Source organism: Mollisia scopiformis, assembly GCF_001500285.1.
Source record: "Mollisia scopiformis unplaced genomic scaffold LY89scaffold_10, whole genome shotgun sequence".
NCBI lineage: Eukaryota > Fungi > Ascomycota > Leotiomycetes > Helotiales > Mollisiaceae > Mollisia > Mollisia scopiformis.
This window is the reverse complement of record NW_017263590.1, coordinates 618,156-643,022: the sequence shown is the minus strand read 5'-3', so window position 1 is coordinate 643,022 and position 24,867 is coordinate 618,156. Positions and strand designations below refer to the sequence as shown.

At 49.6% G+C, this 24,867-nt stretch overlaps 11 protein-coding genes across 11 annotated transcripts; 6 read left to right on the top strand and 5 right to left on the bottom strand.

Annotated features, from left to right (window-relative positions):
• The first annotated feature begins 135 nt into the window (after positions 1-135).
• Positions 136-1,393, top strand: LY89DRAFT_684023 (uncharacterized protein). The gene is made up of 2 exons (XM_018214799.1): positions 136-417; positions 466-1,393. The coding sequence occupies exons 1-2, from the start codon at positions 186-188 to the stop codon at positions 1,011-1,013; spliced, it is 780 nt and encodes a 259-aa protein (XP_018072448.1). The 5' UTR covers positions 136-185; the 3' UTR covers positions 1,014-1,393.
• LY89DRAFT_37435 (uncharacterized protein) lies at positions 1,108-1,987 on the bottom strand. Its single transcript, XM_018207074.1, has one exon. The coding sequence runs from the start codon at positions 1,734-1,736 to the stop codon at positions 1,203-1,205; it is 534 nt and encodes a 177-aa protein (XP_018072447.1). The 5' UTR covers positions 1,737-1,987; the 3' UTR covers positions 1,108-1,202.
• Positions 1,988-2,006: 19 nt separating this feature from the next.
• LY89DRAFT_781185 (mitotic-spindle organizing protein 1) lies at positions 2,007-2,705 on the top strand. Its single transcript, XM_018222458.1, has 3 exons — positions 2,007-2,130; positions 2,188-2,265; positions 2,320-2,705. Exons 1-3 carry the CDS (start codon positions 2,038-2,040, stop codon positions 2,386-2,388), a joined length of 240 nt encoding a protein of 79 aa, XP_018072446.1. The 5' UTR covers positions 2,007-2,037; the 3' UTR covers positions 2,389-2,705.
• On the bottom strand, positions 2,674-5,111 carry LY89DRAFT_614577 (zf-CHY-domain-containing protein). Its single transcript, XM_018210690.1, has 2 exons — positions 3,785-5,111; positions 2,674-3,729 (listed from the first exon to the last, which is right to left on the bottom strand). The coding sequence occupies exons 1-2, from the start codon at positions 5,033-5,035 to the stop codon at positions 2,854-2,856; spliced, it is 2,127 nt and encodes a 708-aa protein (XP_018072445.1). The 5' UTR covers positions 5,036-5,111; the 3' UTR covers positions 2,674-2,853.
• Positions 5,112-8,029: 2,918 nt separating this feature from the next.
• On the top strand, positions 8,030-10,973 carry LY89DRAFT_643966 (uncharacterized protein). The gene is made up of 2 exons (XM_018211816.1): positions 8,030-8,601; positions 8,791-10,973. Exons 1-2 carry the CDS (start codon positions 8,419-8,421, stop codon positions 10,798-10,800), a joined length of 2,193 nt encoding a protein of 730 aa, XP_018072444.1. The 5' UTR covers positions 8,030-8,418; the 3' UTR covers positions 10,801-10,973.
• Positions 10,974-12,142: 1,169 nt separating this feature from the next.
• LY89DRAFT_583316 (uncharacterized protein) lies at positions 12,143-13,340 on the top strand (the record flags this gene model as incomplete). Its single annotated transcript, XM_018209209.1, has 2 exons — positions 12,143-12,863; positions 12,946-13,340. The coding sequence occupies 2 exons, from the start codon at positions 12,143-12,145 to the stop codon at positions 13,338-13,340; spliced, it is 1,116 nt and encodes a 371-aa protein (XP_018072443.1).
• Positions 13,341-13,909: 569 nt separating this feature from the next.
• Positions 13,910-15,279, bottom strand: LY89DRAFT_732780 (uncharacterized protein; the record flags this gene model as incomplete). Its single annotated transcript, XM_018219731.1, has 2 exons — positions 13,910-14,349; positions 14,409-15,279. The coding sequence occupies 2 exons, from the start codon at positions 15,277-15,279 to the stop codon at positions 13,910-13,912; spliced, it is 1,311 nt and encodes a 436-aa protein (XP_018072442.1).
• Positions 15,280-16,544: 1,265 nt separating this feature from the next.
• LY89DRAFT_732779 (uncharacterized protein) lies at positions 16,545-17,710 on the top strand (the record flags this gene model as incomplete). Its single annotated transcript, XM_018219730.1, has 2 exons — positions 16,545-16,716; positions 16,770-17,710. 2 exons carry the CDS (start codon positions 16,545-16,547, stop codon positions 17,708-17,710), a joined length of 1,113 nt encoding a protein of 370 aa, XP_018072441.1.
• Positions 17,711-17,920: 210 nt separating this feature from the next.
• On the bottom strand, positions 17,921-19,321 carry LY89DRAFT_614571 (putative cell division control protein; the record flags this gene model as incomplete). The annotated part of the gene is made up of 2 exons (XM_018210689.1): positions 18,439-19,321; positions 17,921-18,382 (listed from the first exon to the last, which is right to left on the bottom strand). Coding segments are annotated over exons 1-2 (885 nt in total), but the record flags the coding sequence as incomplete, so codon positions are not given.
• Positions 19,322-19,341: 20 nt separating this feature from the next.
• On the top strand, positions 19,342-21,180 carry LY89DRAFT_37328 (geranylgeranyl pyrophosphate synthase-like protein). Its single transcript, XM_018207069.1, has 2 exons — positions 19,342-20,609; positions 20,659-21,180. The coding sequence occupies exons 1-2, from the start codon at positions 19,822-19,824 to the stop codon at positions 21,038-21,040; spliced, it is 1,170 nt and encodes a 389-aa protein (XP_018072439.1). The 5' UTR covers positions 19,342-19,821; the 3' UTR covers positions 21,041-21,180.
• A 305-nt stretch (positions 21,181-21,485) lies between these two features.
• On the bottom strand, positions 21,486-24,241 carry LY89DRAFT_583320 (glycoside hydrolase family 3 protein; the record flags this gene model as incomplete). Its single annotated transcript, XM_018209210.1, has 5 exons — positions 21,486-22,322; positions 22,372-23,091; positions 23,141-23,456; positions 23,506-24,112; positions 24,169-24,241. The coding sequence occupies 5 exons, from the start codon at positions 24,239-24,241 to the stop codon at positions 21,486-21,488; spliced, it is 2,553 nt and encodes an 850-aa protein (XP_018072438.1).
• Between the last annotated feature and the right edge of the window lie 626 nt (positions 24,242-24,867).

The window sequence follows — 24,867 nt, the reverse complement described above, 5'->3', positions numbered from 1 at the left end:
TTTCGACTGGAACAAATTTTGATATCGAATTTCTTATCGAGGTTTGCGCTAGTCCCGACGCGAGTCATAGTTTCCTTGCCAACCAACCACCAAGAGACAACACCACGCTCGAACATCTTGATTTCGAGGAACACAAACACAACAGGAAAACATCAATTACAAGATACACAAAAAAAGCATTCACCATGGCTACCGCTTTTGAGCCTTCGCTGTCAACGAGCACTATGCGCCCTCCATTTGCCTCTGCAGACGCTCCATCAATGGCAGATTCGCTGCCCAGTATCAACTTTGGCTTCGAAGAGTTGCGCGACAGGATGGCAAAGTTTACTGCGAAGTTTGATAGCTTCATCGAAGAAGGACGTAAAAGAGTTCTGGAGGAAAGGAACCAGTTCCGGATGAATGTTACTGAGTTGGAAGGTAAACATTGATTGCTCCAGTATGGAATTTCCTCTAATGTAAATACAGAGGACCAGCGCATGAAGAAGAGGGACATTGAGATTATGACCCAGAAGTCTAGCACGCATCAACAAACTCTCGCAAAGGAAGCCGCCGAGACGAATGAGATGAAGACGGCTATCGCTTCCTTGAGTGCCCAGAGAGATACACATCTCGCGACGAAAGAGTCCTTGAAACAACAAATTGCTGAAACACAGAAGCAGATCGATGCTAAATTAGCAGCCCAGCGAGCTCATGCCCAGCATATCGACGCCCAATCTCGTTTCAATATCCCTGAATTGGACTTCTGGACTTCAACGCTGTGCATGACGATTGAAGGAGCTGGTTTGAGCGACAGACTTAAGTTCATTTTCACCCATATCGATGATCGTGATTGGACTAGAGAAGCATGGTTCGAGCTGGACTGCTCAAAGAGGGAATATGAGATCCCTTTCTGCAAGCCTAAGTTGGAGAAGGAACAGCTTGAGAGGTTGACGCACAAGTTGAATGAAGGACGGGACTTGCGAATTGTGTTCAAGGGTATTAGAGAGCTATTCGTGGAAGCTTTCAAAGGTTAAGCTAGGAGATGTTCGGATCAGGAGTCAGTCGGAATTGTTTGTATATGGAAGAGCTCACTGGTGGAGCTAAGTACTGTATGTTCCATGTTCGATAATGAAACCCATTGAGACACGTTCATGAAGTGCCAGCTCTATCCAAGTCTACCTTGCTCCTCGCTCAACTTAAATCATCTATCCACAACCAACACCTCAACCCAACCCAGGTGACTTCAACACCTTCTTCCACTCTTCAATCTTCTTCGAGAAAACACTAGGGAAGCCTGAGTATTTGGGCACCCCATCATTCGGAGGCAACTCATACCACTCATTCTTAACCTTCTCCTCCACAAAGATATGCGACTTCAACCTAGGCAACTGCCCCCTAATACTCTCCTCATCAAACGTGCCCGCCGTGATACTGATCGCCTCCGGCTCACACTTATAGGTCATCGAAATGGGGCTCCCGCACTCAGCACAATGCGTCCGGTCCGCTATATCCGAATAAGTCATCTTCTTCATAGCGTTTGCTCCCGTGGCTGACGTCCATGTTATGGCTGAGACGGGGAATTGACCGAATGTGAGGAAAGGCGCTCCGGAGAGGCGGCGGCAGGTTTGACAGTGGCAGTTTACCAGGTCGCTGGGCAGGACAGAGCTGCTGTAGGTGACTTTTCCGCACATGCAGCTGCCGGTGAGGGCTGGGGGCTTGTTATCCACGAGCGTGAGGCTTGAGCGGGAGGATTTCATGGTGAAGTTTGTGGTGAACCAATGATTTATGAATAGTCAGTTTCGTTGTAGATAAATGGTAAATAATACATTCAAGAACAGAAATACAAATCACAAGATAATTGTAAGAAGATATGAGACTCTAGTCTTATCTCGCCAGCTCACCTCAGCTCATCATGCACAAGGCGCACGACAGCGGCGCGGGGGTTCGTTTGATCGAAGCAAGCTCCACTATTACGCGCCAAGAAAGTCCAGGGCGCGTTGCTAGAAACTCAGCCTTGTCGCTCGCCTCGCAAACCAAAACATCACAGCCAACCTCACGATGCCATCCGAAGACAGCAAGCAAGACAAGCAGACGAGCGCCGCGCAAGCTAAGCAGGTTATCGATGTCTTCCAAGAGATCTCGACTTTACTGGTTAGTAGTACCTAGTTTCGCAGCTGCTGGGAGTAATTGTTGATGTCTGGTGGTTAGAATGCGGATCTGGATCGGCAGACGTTGTCTATTTGCATATCGTTGATTGAGAATGGGGTTAATCCGGAGGCTTTAGCGGTAAGTTTATATAATGTGTGGTGTTGGGCTGGGATCTGACTGATTGTTTTCTAGGCTGTGATTATGGAGTTGAGGAAGGATGCGGAGGCGACGAAGAGGAGATTGGAGGCTGGGGGTCAATGAGTTGAGGGAGTGGGTTGGATGATAACGACGAAGATGCGATTGATATCCTGGTATGGTGGAAGATAACCACGGCGTTAAAGGTTGCTCTGGCATTGGTATAGCGGAGCTAGGCATGCTTCACTTTACGGTGACATCTTGTTACTTAGTCCTGGGCATACCGCCTGGACAATGGGCAGGTTGCTTAGCGGTGTGACATACGCAAAAGCAACTCAAGCACTGCATCAAATTTGAGTACTGAACCAAGTTCAAGTACTGCAGCCACGCTGGACTAGATGTAGAGAAAACCGTAAATCCATGTTCATAAAAGTGATCATCCGTTTCTACATTGCAAGCTCTGTTTGCTCGCATACCATGCCTCTGGCCCTAGTCAAACTCCTCCTACCATATGATGTTCCCCGTCCCATGCAACTAAGTATACAAAACGCCATGACGAATGCCTCAACCCTCTTCCAAGCACCTTGAAAATCACCTATGCCCAAATAAATCAAATTCATTATCATCATCACCGTCTTCATCACACTCGTCCATTATAGAGTCTTGGTCAGACTCGTCTTCATCTTCCATTTCTTCGTCAACATTCTCAACCGAAGTCACACTTCGAGGCTCCTCACGACCCCAGAAGTCCAATTCATCCTCTTCACCTGAATCGTCTGTCTCCATATTCTGAGGCAAGACGGGTGTATCGAAGAACCCTGGAGCTCTAACTGGAGAGACCGATCTAACAATCCTCTGTGGTCGTGCGTATGGTGAAAATCGACCATTAGCTAGTTCCGGTAATGGAGGAGTATGTGTATGTGATGAATGTCGCCTGCTGCGCGTCGGTCCAGGCCCTGGCGCCAGGTATTGAGACGATGAGAGTTGCCCATTGTTCTGGTCAGGAGGCGTTGTGTTCTCATTCTCTTGGTTCTCCGTGGAAGGGACCTCGACCTCCGGATCACTCAAGATTGACAGCTGAGTGGTGTTGTAAGAATCGCAGATGGCACATTTGAGACCTAGCCAATGATACATGACAGCACTTTTGGCATAGCAGTCATTGCAAGATACCATCGCTTTCGTGTCTCGAAATTGAGGTGGCATCGGTTGTTCAGCTATAGCCCTGTCTAGGTTTCGGAACTGTGTCTCCATATTCACTGCACTCTTGTTGCAGATAGGACATCTGTAGGCGGTCTTCATGTGCTCCTCGTAACACTTCTTGTGGATACCGTGCATACAAGGCATAAAAACAACTGGCGAGGGAGAGGTATGCATGTATTCTCCACAGATTGGACAGTCACTCTCAGCAACTCTTTCGATGCATTTATGAGACTTCTCTACTGCTATCGAAATGCAAGTGCCACATATCTGGGACACGATATTAGCTCGTATCTAAGACTTGATATTGACTCTTGTTGCTTACCTTGCAGTGGAAGAAGTCTTTCCCAAGACCACGACCTTTTCGACAAATGCCACAATCATTGCAATGGTATATGCTCTTGTTGGCATCATTGTCCCAAAGCTTGCAAGTACCACAATAATACCATGCTGCTCGTTCGCCACAACCGACACAAAACTCACCAGCTCGTTGCGCACAACCACAAATCATGCAGAGCATGTTCTTCGTGTCTTTGCGGATGAGAATATGGTCCTCAACCTCATCATGACACAGCCGGCAGGTATACCACCGATCACATGTAGAACATTGTAGTTTGACGTTTCTCTTATAGTGCTGGCATCCAAGCACTTGCTCTTGTTCCGCCACAGCAACATCTCCATCTTCGTCGGCTTCTGTGGGGTCTGGAGGCGCATAGGTTCGTTTTAAATCATCGGGGGAGAGATGGAATGTGTACTGCTGCTCTGGCGCAGAAGGATCCAAGGCTCCATTCATCTGCCAAATGAAAGAGCTCAAAGATCCTGGCGTACTTGGTCTTTCCTGACTGATCATGCCAGCTTGAGACGGAGCATTGGCTTGTTGCCTAGCGTGGACTTGATCTTGAGCCCGAGAATAGTCCCTGGTCAACAGCTGATGCATCATACGAGCTTTGGCTTCTGGGGCAATATCCATGGACTGTATTCGTATGATTTGTTGCCGCAAGAGACTCATACCATCGTCTTCAGGGAGAGAACTGTTCCTTGGGCGATTAAGAGACCCAGATCGTGCCAAGTCTAGTGTAGAACGACGAGATGGTCCTTCAGCAGGACTCATTCTCGCATCTACAATTGTGCCATTTCCACTGCCAAAGGTCGTGCTTGTGGCAGAATTGGTCCGAAAACGGCCAGGTATACCGTAGTCTGGGTTATCAGACATATCATCGTCAACTTGACCTGAGTTGGAGCGTATGGGAGCGAGACGGTGTGGCACCGCAGTGGCCGTCGCCGGAGCTCTGCCATGTTCAAGTGCTTGTAGTTCGGCCTCGAGTCCTCCGTTCTCTTCAATAGGTGACGATGTCAAAGCCGTGCCAGATATGATCGATTCACCGCCATTGTTCAGCCCTTCCAAGTCTTCCAGACGCTCCGCTATATCCTCGACTGCGAGTTCATGGTTATTTTGGGTGGGCAATTGCCGATTCGTGACTGGATCTCGAGGATCAGCTTGAGAGGTGGAACGAGAGAAGCGGCGAGCTTGGCGTAGTACAGGATTAATAAGAAAGTCGGAAACTAGAGAGCTCATTTGGTGAACATGTGTCTCATCTGGACAACATTGACTTTGAGCAAAATGGTGTTCGGTGTTGATGCAGCTGGCAAGGCGATAGAAACCGATGACGCTTGACCCCCATGAGGCGCTAACGGATTAGCGGCTTAGACAAATTTTAGTCTCATCAGCACGTGCCAGGTACCTCAACCTTCAGGTACTTTTTCTGGGGAACATTCTTCCAAGTGCAAGGTCGTTTGCTTACGTCCGTCGATATGTCGTCTCCAAATTCAGTTGATATTGTCTATGCGTATCGCCATCTTTACAAAGGACTTCTTCAAGCTGTCCGATATTCGAAACCCGCCCGATTTGTAGCGAGGAATCAACTCCGAGATGCCTTTCGAAAAGGGGATCCATCTACCTTCAACCAGAGGAAGATTGACAGAACCGTGGAGTTCCTCACCCTGGCAAGACAATTCAGGGGCATCGAGCATCGAGTTCTACGGAATCTACTTCACATCAATTATTGGTCTCGAAAAAATGATCACTATATGTATTTAACCATTCAACTTTCCCTTAAAGACAGTTGCTAATATCGATATCAGAATGAGGAAAGCTCGAACGCCCGTGCAGAAAGAGCTTCTGGCAGCATCTAAAGTACACTATAATATGACTATAGCAATGCTCAATGATAGTATGGGACTCTGCCTTAGATGATTACCGTACATCACGTATGGACTCCTTCAGCTGGCTTGATAATTGCTTCTACGCTACGAGCAATAGGTTCTTTGCAAACAGAGCATTGCAGCCTACCATGTCTTCCATTCACCTACATGCAACCGCCATGGACGAACTCATTCGCCTAGTCACTTTGGCCTTTTCATCTGATGCTAGGTGTGGAGTTCAAACTCGTGCCACTGCCTCACGTGTAATGAGATGGAACTCGATGGACGAAGACTGCCGGAGCACGATCATTGGGCTCGCCGAGACGCTTGTCCTTGGGGTGTAAGACGGCACTAAAACAGACGATGTTTCTGTGTGTGGTTTGGATAGTATTGAATCGTGGGGAGCACGGAGATTTTGAGCACTGAACGATTGGGCTTGTCAGATGAAGAGATTTATGTTCCGCTCTATGGCCTTCTATCATAAAACTACGAATTGTAACAAAGCTCAAGGCCCTTTCAAAGAATCGAGAGCTCTAGAACTAAATTGAAACACAACTGAATCCTGTGTGCTGATCAATTTCGTGAGCTACTTGTTGATTGCGTGCATCTCGAGCTGTTGTCTTTGGTGATTGTGGTACATCGGCATAGTATATCTTTTTGTCGTTGATGTTTACTTTACGTTGTCAAAGACCATGCCTTTCTCTATTACTCCTTGAGAGTCACATATTTGTGCTTTGTTGGCGATGAGCGCTCTCGGCGGGATGTGCGCAATGTGCGCTGTGGGCGCGGTACGCGCAATTTGCGGGATATGCGCATTTCGCTAGTGAGAGTCGAGACCACAAAAACCAGAGCTTTTCTTTCCATCGTCAAGGTTAATTCCAACTACAATGCTTGATGGCATTTGATCTACATGCCCAAGGATGGGACAATGTCGTTGACAATGTTCATCCTTTATGTTTGTCGTCCTTGTTGGGAATGCCAAAGTTCAAAGACAGATTCCAATCATTATCGAATGCCAATCAACATAGCTAACCCAGTCCATATGGAGGTGGCAGCGATTCGACGTCTGTGTTTGCCCGATTATTCTCCTCGGCGTGTATACTAGGTCAACTCGTGGAGGTATTCCATAGGCGTAGGCGTATTTTAAGTCGTTCCTTGCACCTTCATCAAAACACCAAAGAGGTGAGATTTCTAAAGCTGCACATACATTGCTAGGGACTATTCAAGTGCTATAGAAATCCCTTTCATCTACTTTTTTGCAAGTCTTTGTTAATAAATCCCTGCCCGTAGTGAACTTTAGCTCAACTCATCGGTCACTACGGCTGTCCCTGCAACAAATGGGTATGAATATGATTATGCTTAGGTGCATCCTGGCTCTAGCCTCTTAGTTGTGGTAGTACTGGTCGTGGACCATTAGTTTTGTTGCGCGTCGTATTTGGTAGAGTTTACTTCTACTCTACTTGGGTATACTCTACAGACAGGCAAGTCTAATAGTCAAGTAGTGAAATATGTCACTACATTGCTGTGTGAACAATCTACTCAGAGACTCGCATCCACTTCTGCCCTTAAAACATGGTGCGGAAGTCAAAGGGAATACGCTCTCAAAACGTCATAGGCTCATCGCCATCGAACTTTCGCCTGCCAAGATCTCATTCCCAGCCCCTCGACATTCATAGCAACCACACCTGTGATTTCGGTCGCAGGTAAGGCCATCGCACTAGCAATAGCTCTCTTATTATTAGGAGTCATCTGAGCAAAAACAAGTACGAATCCTCGAAGCAAACTTACTTTGCCGGGTCCTCTCCGAGAAGTTCCACGAGATCTGATCTGGTACTCTTGTCTCAAACCTGAACTACTAGGCAACCCGACCATAGCCATGTTGCTAAGTCACATCCTGTCACCTCAAACAGTTTGTGATGCTTTGACTGGAGAAACAATATTCATTCAGCTCACATGGTAATAAAGCCATGACCAAAGTGGGGGTCCGGAGCCGTAGCTCGAACGAAGAGTCGGCGTGCTGTACTCGGAGTACTTTCCCCTGATCCAGCTCATCACAGACATCTCGTTTGGCGTTGTGCCACGGATAGGGAAAGCCAATGGCGACTCCCGTTGCCTCGGAAAATAATTGCTTCTTAGGGTTTGTTTTGAAGATCCAGGGGATGTACGACACAATTGTTTTTTCCTTGGTGTTCGAGAACAACCGTCCCTGTGGCCTAGTATTGGGTGTTAGTACTCATAGCAACGATATTTTTGGTTGGACAAGAGGGGGTGGAAATGGTAGTGCCGATGGTTACATTGCGGGTGCGAATAGCTTCAAAATGTTCACGCGTGAAGGTCGCGATCTGCTATCAATAATATTGGTTTACTTGCTGGGATGATCTTTGCAGTGACGTCCCCACCAGGGTTCAAAATCTGGGAGGGTCGATACACGCCAATCGCTGTCAAAGTCGGTTCCTGGCTGAAAACAGGCTACGCTTTTGCTCCCGCAGCTTAGACCGAAATGAGCAAATCAGCTGCAAACCCACTCTGACCCGCGCCCGCCAAAGCCCACGCCCCCAGCCACATCCACCTGGACATTCACATTCACCATTTCTATCCTCACTCACTCTCCACCATCCTCCGTACGCTTCGACCACCCGTTCGCCAAACTTTTGCTTTTGTGTGTGTGTTGCAACTATGCTCAAAGTACGACGCGACACAGACACAAGGTCTCCGTCTCCGAGCGCCATCTGTCGCACTATCTAACACCATCGAACAATGTCAACCGAGGACGAGCTCGAGTCCTTGATAGGTCGCATTCCAGAATGTCCCTCATTCTCCCCCCGAACGCCAGACCTCCGCTGTTGTTGCGGCCAAGACAGTTGCGCATACCTCAAGCACAACTGTCTTGCTTTGGATGACCTCGAAAAAGAAGTGCGGACGGCCGCTACTTTGGGTCAGGTACGCATTCCTCGTCCCACCCGCGCCCTCTTCTTCGTGCTCCCTTCACAGAGTAACATGCGTCACTTGAGATCTACATGCTTTCCCCTCACACTTCCTCCATATATGGACCCCTTTTCCCGACTATTGGAATATCAGAAAGCATTTCTGCAAGCCGAAATGAGTAAATCGCTGACCTTCGCGTTACAGGCTTTGCTCGTGAGGCATGAACAGTATATGCATGATGCCGAGCGCGATCGACTCGAGATGAACGCCAAGATCGAGAAGTTGGAAGCGGACAAGAAGGAGTTGGAGAACGAGAATGCGAAAACGATCGAGGAGAATCGCGGCTTGTTGGATCAGTTGGAAAGTGTGAATGGGACACTTACTGAGTCGGAAGCTCATGTCAAGTCTTTGGAAGCTACTTTGCATGCCACGCGCCTGGAACTGCGACGGCTGGAAACATTGGCTTCCAAGACTCTTGATCTGGAAGCGCAGTTTGCAGCTTTGGAGTTGGAGCAAGAGGTGTTGCAGAAGACTGTTACAACAACCCAGAAGGAGGAAAGATCTGCAGTACAGAGATGGAGAAAGGCCGAGCGAAGGTTGAACGATCTTCAGGAGCAACTGGAGAGGATTGAGCGCGAGGCCACGGAGGAGAGGGAACGCCATGTTGAAGTGATGGGACGAATGGAACGGCAGAGGGCCGTCGAAAGAGAGCTGGACACGGCAGCCGGAAGATTGAAAGGCGCCGCTGCATACACGGCCGGTAACGGGAAGCACGGCAGCAGTGTTGTGTCACACTTCGTCAAGGACATCTTGCAGGACAATGCCAACCTCCAGATGGGCATCGTGGAGTTGCGGGAGATGTTGATGAACTCCAACGATGAAGTGCAAATGTTGAGAGAACAGCTACTGATACATCAGCCTGTCATCGAAGACAAAGGAGATGGAAGTGGACCACCAACTTTGAGAGCAGAACTCGGACCCAAGGATCCGGATGAGACTGGTAACAAGGTCGAGCCTCAAGTCGTATCCCAGGCTCTGCATATCCATCACCACTACCATGCACCAAAGAAAGAAGAGATACGTCGACCAAAGAAGAAGAGGACATCGCTCAACACTGCACTGTTCACGCCACCAAGGCATATGCAGTCCCCGAGGACTTCAAGAGACGTTGCGAATGCGATACTGTCGCAAACCTCAGTTACAGTTCCTTCACCCGTCACCCCAACTAATCGATGGTCGATGCAATCTGCTCAAATGTCAGACTTTGCGCCTTCTTCAGTACCAAGTTCGCCACGCTCGTACAGAAATAGTGCCCTTTTCGACAGATATGACTTTGACTCTTCCAGACCGACATCTCCAGGATCCAGTGTCGATCCCATGTCGCCACAATTTCAACCTCAATTCCACAAGAAGCGCGCATCCGAGGTATCGACGCGAGGCTTTGCGGCTCCTTCAAACTTCCAGTCTCATGTCATCCATGAAGAGGAAGACGGAGACGTTGAGGATATTCCTGACTTGCAAACACCAAGCATGCCATCACTGGACGACGAGACTACTCCTTCCGAAGTCTCTCGACAGTCAGAAGCTGACTCTCAAGAGAGTAACTGGACGTCGAGCTTCCAACCAACTCTCAGGCGTACCTCGTCTCACGAATCTATCTTGTCAATATCCGGTATCGACATACATACCCTCAAGTCTCGGCCCTCTCAAATGACGATCACCGGCGACAGCCTCCTATTTCGACCACGAACTAGACTTGGGACTCCATCGACAATTGTATCAATGGAGACTATCACAGGCGCATCCATGATCACGGCTCGACCGACCTTGTCTCGCCAAGGACATAATAGCACATCTTATTTGCGATCCACCGTACTTGGCAATAACAGCGATGCTCGGTCCATCTCGTCCTCGGGATCGAACGAAGGCACCACACCGAAGACTGGTGGTTGGCTATTCAGTCGATGGGGCGTCAGTCCTGTGAAGTCTGTCGCAGACCTAAGAGCGCCTCCTCCAGCATCGCCAGCATCTCAACAAAGAACTGTGAGCACTCCTGTTGTTGACCCGCTGAAGGCATTCATGGGACGATCTCCTGGAATCAATCAAAAGGGTCCGATTCCAGGCTTCATCAAGAAAGTGGAGAGGGCGCCGAGCAAAGTGACTACTGGAGCAGTGGACCACGATGCACTGAAGGAAGTGCTTATGGAAGGTTGATTTTTCAACGACACGTTGTATGATTTAAGACATTCACTACGATAATTTTGTCTCTACTTTGCGACACGTTTGGTCATATAGGCGGCGTTTGGGATGGATGGAACGCGGCAAGGATACCCATGTACTGAATTATGTATTGTAGAATGTCAGATAATTTAATTTCTAAATCTTCCATCTCACAGAATAATGTCATGTTAAGGCTTATTGAGGTTATGGTCTATTATCCTGAAGATTTTCAAGACTGACTACGGTCTTCAACTCGGGCTCCGATCGGCTATCTTGTTAAGCTACAGCTACAGTATTCAACAGTACGTACAAGCTGACTAAGATTCGCATTCTGATATAGAATTTCGCATCTCATCTAGGAAACCCCATTATTATCGCTCAAGGATCTCACAGGAGATCTCTTGATTGGATATGCTTACGAGTTTTGGGGGAATATGCTTCAAGCCATACCCCTAATCCGTAAGCGAACAAGCCCCGCATATTGCCGAGCCAAAGCTGACATCTCCATCTTTAGATCCCCATCTTTCCTTCACATCTTTTGCTGACTGCTGCGATATATTATCGAATTGACAATGCCAATGTTGGGTGCTTTAAAAGTTGTGGTGGAGAAAAAGCTCTACAGCTTGAGATTTTATTGATGGATTGTCTCGGATTAAGCTTCTACTTGCTTACTGAGGAGCGCACTGGAATCCTTTGCCACTTTAGGACCGTTGTCAGTTGTTGAGGACCAGAGAATGTCGGAGCCACAGATCAAGAGCAAAAGGAGGGGATTACCAAAGACGAAATCGGGATGTAAGACTTGTAAGTCAGTCTCCCTGCTGCGTTCAGTCTTCTTAATTCACATGGCTTACATTCAAGCAGGGTCCGGCGCGTGAAATGCGGTGAAGAAAAACCGTACTGTCTACGATGCACCAAATTCGGCATCCAGTGCGATGGATATGGCACTCCAGTCACAGCATCCAAAGCCGTGATCAAGAAACCTCACCACTTGCTTCCAAAGCAGACCGAAAAAGCGTTGCTTGACGCTAGTCTATCCTGTGAACCCTCTTTCTCGTTATTTTCTACAGAGCAAGATCATCGCTATTTCGATGTCTTCTGCTCCAAGACAGCTTTTGAAATCTTGCCTTCGTTCGATTCGGGGAGCTTGAGACAAACGCTATTACAAACATGCGTTTCAGAACCATCGATTCGGCATGCGGTCGTTGCGTTAGGTGCTCTTGACTTGACCGCTGAATGTCTCGGGGATTTTAAGACGTTGTATTTGGATGATCAAAAAGAGAATCCGCACCAGCACCACAAAGCTGCGTTACGGCAGTATTCGACTGCTATCAAAGAGATGCGAGCTGCTTCTTCGAGAGGCACTCAAGATCTGACGACTACCCTCCTGACTTGCCTCGTTATATTATGTTTCGAAGCATGGAACGGACACTACGACTTAGCCGTTCGACAGATCCAAACTGGGCTACGGCTAATTCAAGCATGGCGCGAGGATATCCTGATTGATCGACACCGGCGAGGCATCACTGCTAGTCCATGTGGAGACGATAGAGTCGTTAACCACCAGCTAATTGCGACCTTCACCAAGTTGGACGTCCAGGCTATATCCTTTGCCGAAGAAAGCAATCCAGAACGGCATTCCCTCGTCCTGAACGCGGAACTCAGCCTCCTCGACAACATGCCTCTATCCTTCGACACAGTCCGACAAGCCGAACCTTACGAAAACGCCATAATCCGGCAATCGATGCGATTCTTCGCCGTCCAAGTCCCGCTTCCTCGGCCCCGGCCTCCAAAACGCGCGTTTCCGATTAATGCATGGTGGGGTATTAGGGATCCGGATGTGGTAGCTATACAGCAGAGTATCTTGAAATATATCTCGGCCTGGCATTCAGCTTTTGAACCGTTGTGGACTAAACTCCAGACAGAGGGAACAGACGAAGAGACACTTCTAATTGCCTCTACGTTAAGACTTCACATCGAAGCGGACACCATCGCTCTACTTGGCGTGTGCTGCACTAATGAAGAAGATTTCGATGCCTACACAGATACGTTTTCAGATAGTACGTCTAATCACGGAAACCAAGTCCTCTCCTCTTCCCTTCTTGCAGACTTTACACAGAAAACTCACTAACCCCTCACCAGTGATCACCCTCTCCTCAACCATCCTCCTCACCCTCACCAAAACCTCCCCCACGACCCCAAAATTCAGCTTCGACTCCCACGTCGTCATCCCCCTCCACATGATCGCGCACAAATGCCGCGACCCCCTCATCCGCCGCCGCGCCATCGAGCTATTAACCCGGTATCCGCGGCGCGAAGGCGTGTGGGATAGTGCGCTCGGAGCTAGGATTGGAAGCTGGGCTATGGCTGTTGAGGAGGAGTTTGGTGATGAGGAGGGGAGGGTGCCGGGGTGGGCAAGGATTCATGGGGTCGTGTTTGAGAGGGATGGCGAGAGGAGGGGCGCGCTTTTGGGGTGTGAGCAGAAGGTTGGGGAGGGTGGGGGGTGGGGGTGGAGGAGGAAGATTATTACTTGGTGAGTGGTTTAGTAGGGGCACGGGAATTGTGATAAAGCTTGGAGTGGGTGAAAATTTGAGGTATAGAGTGAGAACGTTAATGATGGGACCCTGGGACCCTTTTTGGTTGGGTTTAGGCCAGGGAGAAGGAGCTTCGGAATGAGGCTTTCCTGAAGAGTAGCGGGAACTCGGGATGCAAGCCGAAGGGACACGCGACCTCATTCAGAGGGATCTTGGAAGATGGGCAAGAGGGGACAAGGACATCCAAGATAACATCCGAGATGAACTAGGACAATAGGAGAATTGATTGTGTGAAGCCATATTGGATCAAGTAAGGTATGGGAATTCGGGTGAAAATATGGATATCAAACTAGACTCCCCATATTCAACATGTCAAGAGGAAGACAAGAAACTGAAGCGAAGTGAGAGGAAAAAGGGGTAACTTAAGCGAGCAAGTCTATAGTCTAAATAATGATTAATCATGAGCACCTCTAACCGTTTACGAGTATCCTCTAATCTAGTAATATCCCTCGTTTCTCCCTTCTAACCCAACTCCAAAATCACCCCTCTCCCCACCTACACAAACACACCCCTCAACTCCCCAACCACCCCGGCCACCTCCTCCCCATCACCAACCCAAAAACACTAACCGGAACCAATTTCAACGTAAAAGCCCTCGAAGCAGCCAAATCACCCAAAAACATATACATGCTAAAATAAGCCCACACCACCGCAAAGACCAACACTATCGTTTTCCTCGTCACCTCACTAACTCCCCTTTTCTCTAGGAATGAAACGATGAGCGATTGAAGGGAGATAGCGAGCCCTTGACTAGCGAACGAGATGGACGTTAAAATCGGATAAGTGTGCGCGGCTTGCATGTACGACGCTGCGGCGTGGCAGAGGGCAGAGAGGACGAAGATGGTGTTGAGACGGAGGAATTTAGATGTGCGGGTTGAGCCGGGGATTAGAGCGCGGGAAAGAGTTAGGAAGGCGTGTTTGAAGACGTCGTGCCACATTGTGGACCAGAAACCTTAAAAAGAGAAAAAGGTTAGTTATGTGTAAGCTAGAGAGGAAAGAAGGGGAAGGTACCGATTATCCCCTCATCCCAGATAGCGGATAGAGGACCCCATAGGCGTGGGTACATGAACGGTTCTCCCCAGGTGCCGAGGATATTGGGACCGAGAAGACTGGCTTGGATGAGGGCTACGCATGTCCCGTAGAGGTCTAGGACAGCGTATACACCTATGGCAGCGAGGAAAGCATTGTAGGGCGCTAGGAGCAAGTTGCGAGGTGAGAGAGGGAAGATCCAGTTTAGTGGTGGTTCGGAACCTTGGAAGAAGGGATTGATGTCCATGAGATTGATGCAAAGATCGACAAGGAGGTATCTGGTGACGAGGAGCATACTTTGTGTTTTATAGAATGTTGATATGTCGAGTGTGTTGCCTCTTGTGGGTTTAAAGGACGATACATCGATGCCGATGTCTTGGTATAACTTTTGAACGTCTTGTGGGACGAGGTAGCGTGGCTTTTGGTAATTCCACCCGACACCACGGAGATTGACCAGGAGATCAAGGACCCAGGAAGCTCGTTCCCAGCCGAGTTCTGTTGGATATGCTTCCCACTCATATTTCACTGCTGGTTTTGCATCTATCCGCGTGACGGCTACTCTTCGTAGCCTTCGAAAGTCTTGCAATGGATTGCAAAAAAGAAGCATTATCGCAGACCAGATCAAAAACAAGATAGCACCAAACCCTGTGAGATACAATATTATCATATTCGTGATCTCGTGTGGACGAAATACCAAGGCAGCCTCGAAAGCAATGAACGCCAGAGTTAAAATCCTTGCAAGGAACGACGAATAGAAAATCTTTGGGAACATCAACGCTATGAACAGACACAGAGGAACTTGTAATAACCGCCGAAACGCATCAACCCAGACCCAAAAAGCAGTGGAGTCCATTGCGACGGAGTGCTGCTACATTGGAGCACCGTCGTCTGCGTTGATGAGCGTCAGCAGAATCTGTCATCAGTTTCTTTTGGCTCGGAAGAAGCCGAAGGTGACACGCATGTCTTAGCATACGAAGGGCAGGAGCTAATTTAATTATTGACGTTGTGTAAATGCGCCAAGCGACTCTGACCGTCCAACCTACGATCTCTTTGCAATTTGACATCTAGACTTGTTGATAGAGTTGAATATGAATTGGACCAGCCTCTGTACCGTTGAAAAAGAATGCTGCAATTTTCAACGCAGGGACTATCATCCTCAGGGCTGACTGAAAATAGCATAAGGAAATGGGAAATGAGATAAGCAGTATAACTTGCCGCAATCCGGCTGAACAACCGTATTTGACCTTTAGGTAAGTATACAAGTTCTAAAACATCCTGGTATTTGTGATGATTTTGTAGCGCTATCAGAAAGACAGTAGAGCTTGGAAACTCTGCTTCGGACTTAACTCGCTCAAGCTGACTGAACACCCACGAGACTAAAGTCGACTTTTAATCCTGCAAGATATATGAACTAGAATCTGACAACTGATTGAGGAAGGTTGAGAACGAGTAGCTTATGCATGACTAGCCCGGGTTCGCAAGCGAGACTTTCTAGAAAAGTTTCAATAGACCCGAAAGACTATCTCTCTCTAAAACATCTCTCCGACTTCATGAAATTTTCCGACCGAGTCACCAGTCTCTCAAATGCAAAATGTCTTCCGATCTACGTGATCTACGACAGCATCATCCCGAGCAGCCGGTCCTCGTGTTGGAACCTCCAGTGAGAAGACATCTCATGCAAAAACCAGGGTCCTCCTGTCCAAAAGCGGCACGTCTGTCCGTAGACGTGCAGTTACAGTACATGCCGCACATCGCCAGGAAGGATTCAGCCTCGTTCTGATTGACGGGCAAGACCGAGAAGCACCCGAAACAGCATGCAAAGTGCTCCAACAGCAACCAACCACCGCTCGACAACCATGTGGCTTGCAGCCTTCTCAGCTTATCCAGAAAGATGGGCTCAACACCGTGGAGTATTAAGCCACACTGACAATGGGCTGTACGAGACCCTCATGTGATGCTTCGGTGTGTGTGTGTGTAGTACACTCAGCTTCTTCCTGCCTTCTTTTGCTTCCTCGTTCGTATTTTTCTGGTTCCTAGTCTTGCGTTGTGTTGTGTTGCGTGTGCAAATGTAGTACACATTGCACGGCTCACGATCTCGAGAAGCACAATCCCCTCACAATGGCCCCGCTACGATTGCTGACAGCAATTGTTTCCATTTGTCTGACAGCGGTAATAGCACAATGGGGAGCAATGCCAGGGCCAGGACTTAGTCCACGCTATTTCCTGGGAGAGGCAGCACATCTAGTCAACAGACAGAACGGTGACTGTCCAGAACCTAATGAGCATACCTGTAACCTACCTACCCTGAGATGTCCAGAATAATCCTCACTGACAACCTTCCAGGCCTCGACGTCAACGCGGGAAGTTTCTGCTGTCCAAACACCCATTATTGCATCGTCGCGAACAATACCGCCAGCTGCTGCTACATAGGCTCAACATGCTCTAATCCATGCGATGCCAACCACTACGAATGTCCCTCCACAACGAGTATCAGCGGCACCGCTGTATCCACGACATCTTGTTGTTCCCGAAGCTGCACAAGCACAAGTCAATACCTATGCGCCTCAGCGTTAGGAGGACAATGTTGCTCCTATAACTCTGGTTGTGCAACAGACACCCAGTGCGTTGCTACTGCCACGAGTTCGAATACCGTAGCCACAACAGGATCCTCGAGCACATGCCCAACAAGCCAGAGCCCTTGCGCCAATTCTCTCGGAGGAGGATGTTGCGACAATGGACAGACGTGCACAGTGGCCGACAACACCAATTACTGCGCCAGCGGCACGGCATTAGTAGCCACTCGAACAGGACCAAATGGAATTCTCGCTACAGCACCATCCACCTTATCATCCGGTCTTTCAACTGGAGCAAAGGCAGGAATCGGTGCTGGAGTAGCCGTTGGAGCATTAGTGGTACTTGGAGGCTTCATATGGCTCTACTTGGGTCATCGAAGACGTGCAAAGCAAGCGGCGATAGCCTCAGCACCAGCCATGTCTCAGGGATCTGAGTCAGGGACCAAGAGGCCTTCCAATGGTCGATCGGGCTCGGATTATTTTGGTCCAACGGCAGCTCATGGTCCTTTCACCGAACCTCACGATTCCGCTGCCACGAGTCCTGGAGCTCATCGCGGTGTTCCTGTTAGTCCGCAGAGTCCTGGAGATATCATTGTACCCGTTGAGATCGATTCGAAGAGTTCGAGAGGTCACTCCAATGTCACTACACCAGGAGCGTTTGAGTATGTGAAACCTCCAAGTACGACGGTAGACCCCGTCGAGTTGCCTTGAGATCCATTGTACGCCTATTTGACAGACTTGCCTCCACATAAGGAGTTATCGGATGCAATATTACAAGCCCCTCCCGACTACCCTCCCATCATGCATTACTCGAACATATTTTCCGTCCCAATGCTATGCAGCCAACGCCCGCGCAGCCCACTAAACGCCATCCATGCCAAGAACAAAGGGAATCTCAATTTACGGTGTCTTCGCTCAATTCAGAGCTCCTCCAAATGGTGTACTCTCTCTCAGATCTGCAACCAGGTCATCGACATTGCCCAGATATCTGCTCAAAAGCTGCTTCTTCTCGTCGGTACATCTGGTGATCTCACTCTCGCTATCCGCACGTTTCCTACCAGCGCCCGACTCTGTGCGATTGAAAGCACCAGCAAGCTTGCTCGGACTGCGCTGTAGCATTGCAGGAACAGATGCGGTGTTGTTTGCTGATGGAATCGATGGTGTCTCGGGCATCAGGTAGAAGTAGAGGAACTCGATCAGCTTGAGCTTTACATCTCGGCTAGTTTCGCGGGACTTGAAGAGTGAGGTGATTGTTAGGAGTCCGTCAAGATTCTCGAACGTTCGAGTGTTTTGCGGGGTCTCGATGAGACAGCAGACGAGGGTTATGATGGTTGCGGATTGGATGGCTGGACAATTGATCGGTTCGAGGAGATCGAGGAGGTGCTGTTGGGAGGGAAATCAGTTTCTGTGCAAGAATGTGAAAATAGGGGATTACGAACATTCATGTACAGTTCTCTCGAGAATAGAGTCCGAGACGGAGGATGAAGTAACAGCGTCCCCTGAATCAAATCCAACGTCTGGATAATCAACAAATCATTCTGCCCATCATGCGACTTCCCCAACAACCTATCCAAGCAATTGACCAATCTCATCGCAACATTCCACTCAAACCCATCCTGCAGCTTGAAGAACTCCCTAAACGCAGGATCGTTGACAAGTTCCGCCAGCGCTTTCCGTGGCGGTGGTTCCTTTCCCGGATCGATGACCGAACGGCGCTTCTCTGCGGCAGTCTTGGGCGTACTGCTGGAGGACGAGAGGCAGATCTGCGCGAGGAGACCTTCGACTTGTCGGAGACCCTTGCGGATCTTGGCTTGGTCGTAGGAGGAGAGGTTGTCGAAGGAGAGTGAGAGAAGTGCTTCCATGATTGTAGTGTTTTGTTTATGTAGTTTTCGAAATTTTGGCAATGGTAAGGAATGAGAATGGGGTATCGCTTGAATAGAGAATGCAGACGCCGACTTTTTGTTGTTTGTTTGTTAATACAGAAATGCGAAGTGAAAAGGCTTAATGGAAGGAAGGAAAGTTTGCGTGTTGTGCGTTCAGCCGGGAAAGGAGTCTCAGTTGTTGTTGCTCGCTCTTTCGTCTGATGGAGCTGGCAGTTTGGCATGGCAACCACGGTTCGAGAGCCGAGGAGCCTGCCTGATATGGAAGGCGGTCACACGCTTCGGGGATAGCGCGCCTGAGGACGGACGGATTCTCTGCACAGGAGAGCCATGCCATGCATGACGTGGGGCATCGCATCTGGGTTGGAAAAGCAAAAGATGAAACTCTCAGCATGCGCATTCTAAGACCAATACGTTGGCTTGGATGAGCAGACAATCCATGTTTGCTTTACCTTTATACACACGTTATTATTGCATGAGGTGAGGGCATCAAATCATGCAACGTCAGCTGTGCAATAGTGAGAGAGTGAGAGAGTGAGAGCAGGGCAAGCTGGTCAGGTCAGCTGTGGACATGTGAAAAAGAGGCGTTGCGTTCGAGGTCTGGCGGGTTCCAGGCGACTTCTGACGTTGATCGTTTGCGTTGTTGGGCTTCGACATCCACCAGTTGGCGCCGATTCGTGATTCAAGTCTTTCTTAAACCAGCCTCCTCCAGCTTCAGCTTCTCTCGTTCTCTCGCATATCTTTCACATGTACATACGACGTAGCGAATAGCGATACCGGGCAAACTACACGAAAGCGAGGGAGCTCGAATAAACCTTCCCTGACCTTACCTTACCTAGGCAACGGATCCAACAGCGATCAGCCTTGCTCGTCCTGCAGCCTGGTGGAGAGGGAAATAGCTATTTACGTGTCCGCCGTCGTCCGATTTCTCGGATTCACTCGATGTATCAAAGTAACCTTTCTCAGAGAGGCCCCTCCTCTATGACCCACGACAACCTCCGCTCTCCCAACGCCATACCTCCGCGAACGTCCTCGACCGGTCAGAATGGACTAAACCACGTTGCGTCGAAACCTGTGTTGAAGCCTGTGCCGGAGGGAGACTGGATCAGTCAGAGGAAACGATCGATTTCGAACATGGAGGCCGTTAATCCTACGATCCAACCTTCGGGTGGGCCCGACCCGTCGAAATATTACAAAAACGATATGGCGTTCAATGGGAAGGGGAGCTGGTCTGCGACGAAGGAGAAGGTGTTGCTTGGGCCATATGATTATCTGTTCGCACATCCGGGCAAGGATATTCGGTCACAATTCATCGTGGCTTTCAATGAATGGTTGGAGGTCCCGGCAGAGAGTTTGGAGGTCATTACAAAGGTTGTGGGGATGCTACATACGGCTTCGTTGCTGGTTGATGATGTGGAGGATTCGTCGTTGTTGAGAAGAGGGTTGCCAGTCGCGCATAGTATCTTTGGGACGGCACAGACGATCAATTCGGCGAATTATGTCTATTTCCTGGCCCTGCAGGAATTGACGAAGCTGAAGAATCCGAAGGCTGTTAGCATCTATACCGAGGAGCTGTTGAATCTGCATAGAGGTCAGGGCATGGATTTGTTTTGGAGAGATACTCTTACATGTCCGAGCGAGGACGATTACCTAGAGATGGTGGGCAACAAGACTGGAGGATTATTCAGATTAGCCATCAAGCTGATGCAAGCAGAGAGCGGCAAGCTCAAGTATGTCCCGTTCCACTACTCATAAATGCACCTACTAACAACCACCCAGAGACTGCGTCCCCCTAGTCAACCTCATGGGCATAATCTTCCAAATCAGAGACGACTACCAAAACCTCTCCTCCCCAGAATACTCCCACAACAAAGGCCTCTGCGAAGATCTAACCGAAGGCAAATTCTCCTTCCCCATCATCCACAGCATCCGCGCCCGCCCCGAGAACATGCAACTCCTCAACATCCTGAAGCAAAAAACGGACGACGAGCAAGTGAAGCGATACGCCGTGTCGTACATGGAGAACACAGGCAGCTTCGAGTATTGCAGGAAAGTGCTCGCGACGCTCCTAGATAGGGCCAGACGGTTGGTCGAGGAGTTGGATGAGGGGGAGCATAAGGGGAGGGGCGTGCTGAAGATTTTGGACAAGATGACGGTCTGAAATGTATGTTGTGTTATGTTTATGGGGATTTTGGGGCGTTAAGGGAGATATCCGTTTGCTTTGAATGCGATCTGGATTGAGATCGTGCTTCAATTTACGTGCATGGATTCTACCTGATCCGACTTTGCATTCGTGATTTTTAGAGATTCCATGTGCCTCAAGGGAATTGTTTGACTCCAGTTATTCAGCTGTAATAAGTTATTCCACGCCTCTCCATGATTTTGAGGCGCATAGTACGGGTAGCTCCCTTGAAATTTCCCCATTCAAAGTCCCGGAAGTCTAAAAAGGGGCAAGCTTCAGTTCGTTAAGCGAGCGAACTAATACACATCTACCGCTCCAGACATCCACACTTCCAGAAACCGGCATAAACACACAAATAAACATAAACCTTCTTCTACACCTACTCACTCCTTCTAAAAACCAGCTCATTCCCCCCTCTCCACCCTCACAACCCCGTCCACCACCCCGTCCTCTCAACCTCGAAAACCCCCCCCTCCCCCTCCCCCTCCCCCTTCCCCTCCCGACTCGACCCCCCCACCCAAACCCCATACTTCCCCCTCTCACTAACCCAAGCCCCCCTCACCTCATCCCAGAAACTCGTCGCGTATTTAACCTCCACCTCAATACTCACAATTTTACTCTCTCCCTTTTGTAAAAACACCTTTGTGAAGCCTTTTAGTTCCTTTTTGGGGCGTTTGATGCTAGGTTTTTCTTGGGAGATGTAGAGTTGCGCTATTTCTGCGCCGGGGAGGGGGCCTGTGTTTGTTATTTTCAGTTGGATTTTGAGGATTTCCGAAGACGAGGAGGAGGAGGAGGAGGAGAGGGAGGTGGTGGAGATGGTGGAGATCTTGAGATCGGTGAAGGAGAATGTTGTATAAGATAACCCATGCCCGAAAGCAAACAACGGTTCCAGATCCAACATCTCGTACCACCGATACCCGACATACACATCTTCGCCATACAGCGTCCTGCCCCTCTCCGTCCGATAGTTCAGGAACGCGGGGTTATTCTGCAGCCGCCGCGGGAACGAGAGCGGGAGTTTGGCGGAGGGGTTCACGGCCCCGAAGAGGATGTCCGCGATGGCGTTGCCGGTCTCGTTGCCGCCGTACCAGGCGTGGATCAGGGCTGGCACGGAGGATAGCCAGGGCATGGAGACGGGGGTTCCGGATTGGGTTACGACGATCGTGGAGGGGTTTGCGGTGGAGACGGCGGTGATGAGCGCGTTCATGTGGCCCGGGAGGTCCATGGTTTCGCGGTCTGAGCCTTCGGTTTCCCAGTCGTACTAGGGGTGCTTGTTAGTGTGGAGATAAAGGAGGAGAGGGGAGAGGTACGTTTAGACCGGCGCAGATGATGACTTGTTCAGCGCCCTTGGCTAATGCTGCTGCGTGCTCGATTTCCTTCTCAGCGTCGATGACTTTCGCGCCTCCGATTCTGACGGCTCCACCTCCGAATAACACGTTACTCCCTTGATCCAACTTACAAGTCGGCGCGCTCGCAAACTCGACTTTGACGTGGTATTTCTGCCCTTTCTTGACAGGCACTATCCCCTTCTCTTCCACGGTCCCGCAGTTAAAGAATAGCGTCCCTTTCGTTTGCGTAGTCTCGTTATCAATAAACAATTCCCCATCCACAAACAGTTTCGCCGTCCCATAAACCCCGAGCCCCATCTCAAACTCACAGTCCTCTTCGGCGGTGAAATAGCCCTCGATATCAGCATACCAGAGCAAGGCCTTGATGGCCGGGGGATTATAATCCATCAACAGAAACTCGGTCTTAGTTAACCTAAGCTCGTCGACACATTTCCGGTCTTTGACGGACGGAGGCTCGTTGTAGGCTTTCCATGAGACGCCCGGTTCGCCTGAGGCTGTGTGCAGGATGTTGCCGAGGAGGGGGAGCTCTTTGTGTGCGTAGCAGCCGACGGTGTAGGTTGGTTCGGTGGTGAGTTGGGATTTGATGCCGTCGAAAGGGGTGATGGCATAATAGGCCAGAAGGGACGCGGAGCCGCCGCCGTGGTAGGTGGCTACTTTTGCGTTGGGGCCGAGGATGAGTGTCTATGATACATTCAAAAAAGAACTTGTAAATGGGATTGAGGATACTGACTTTCTTGTCTTTCTTCAAGGGAAGGATACTTCCTTCGTTTTTCATTAAGACGATGGACTCAGCGCCTATCTTTCGGAGTAAAGCAGCTGTTTCTGGGGTGTCTGCTGTTTTTTCTTCAGCTCGTTCGGGAATCTTGGATGCGGAGCAGCGGTTGACGAGGGTGAGGACGTTACGAGCTCGTTCGTCTAAGACGTGTTGTGCTACTTTGTTGACGCCTACTGCTTGGACGAGCATTTCTCCGCGCCATTTGGTGGCACCTGGCATTTCGAGGTCGAGTCCGGCGTTGATGGCTTCAGATGTTGAGTATGTTCCCCACCTAGTAACAATAAGTTAAGTGTTGTAATAGTAGACAAGAGCAGACTCACCAATCACTCATAATGCACCCCTTCCAACCCCATTCCTCTCTGAGAATATCACCCAAAATCTTTGGATTCTCACTAACATGCGTCCCATTCACCTTATTATAAGACGACATAAAACTCCCCGGATTACTCTCCTTCACAACCAACTGAAACGGCAACGCATAAATCTCCCTCAACGCCCTCTGCGTAATAATAGCATCCGTCCCATTCCTCTCATGCTCCTGGTCATTACACACAAAATGCTTAATCGTAGCCACCACCCCCGTCTCCTGAATCCCATTAACCAACGCCGCGGCCCCCAGGCCCGCGAGCACCGGATCCTCGCTCAAACTCTCGAACCCTCTCCCGCCCAACGGAGAGCGCTGCATGTTGATCGTCGGACCGAGAATCACGTGCGAGCCCTTCGCTTTGCTTTCTTGTCCCATGACAACGCCGGCCTGGTGCAGGAGCTCGACGTCCCATGTGGCGCCCAGGGCGGTCCCGCATGGGAAGCACGCTGCTGCAACTCCGTTAAAGAAGCGGGTGCCGCGGACGCCGTTGGGGCCGTCTGAGACGCGGATTGCTGGGACGCCATGCTTCGGGAGGGCGACGGTGTGCCACCAGTCGGCTCCTGTGTGTTGTTAGTATACATATTTGTTTGGGGGAAAGGGGGGAGGGGGAGCTGACCTGCGAGTAGAGAGACCTTTTCTACAACGTTTAGCTTGGAAAGCACTTCCTCGACATCAAATGAAGCGGTCATTGTCAGATACTCGCTGGATCAATAACAACACAGAGACAGAGAGAGAAATACAGAGTACAAAGTACAAAAGACAAAAAAGAGAAGAGAAGATGGAGATATATAAACATCTCCCAAGCCAGGAACCGACACTTGTCCAGGTTCACACAATCCCCCCACTCCCAACTCCCACTCCTCCCTTCCATTGACAGCAAACCGTCTCTCGCACCAAAAACAAAAAAACAGTGGTCCCAATGATGTCTTCGAGTGGCTAAACCGTTTCAAACAATAACCACCATTGGCGCGAGTGAACGTCCTCAAGTATCCCCCCCCCCGAATATCAGCCGGTGCGTGAACGGATGGCCGTGCCTGGGAGCCGGGAATTGTGGAGTGCGATGAGGGCGGGGAGGACGGGGCCGAGGTTTGCCCGGCCTCGCAACACCAAGGTCATGTCCCACAGAGGTGATAAGCAGGGTTGTGCTGAGGTTCTAGGTCGTTGTGTTTGCGTCTGTTGATGCTGTGGTGGGACGGGTGAACTTCGGGTGGGAGGGAAAGCTTGTCTGGGAGACGTGCATAGGGGTGGTTCATGCACTTTTTAGAGAGAGGGGTCTTATTAAACGGTTTTTGCATCGATCATCGGTATGGGAAAA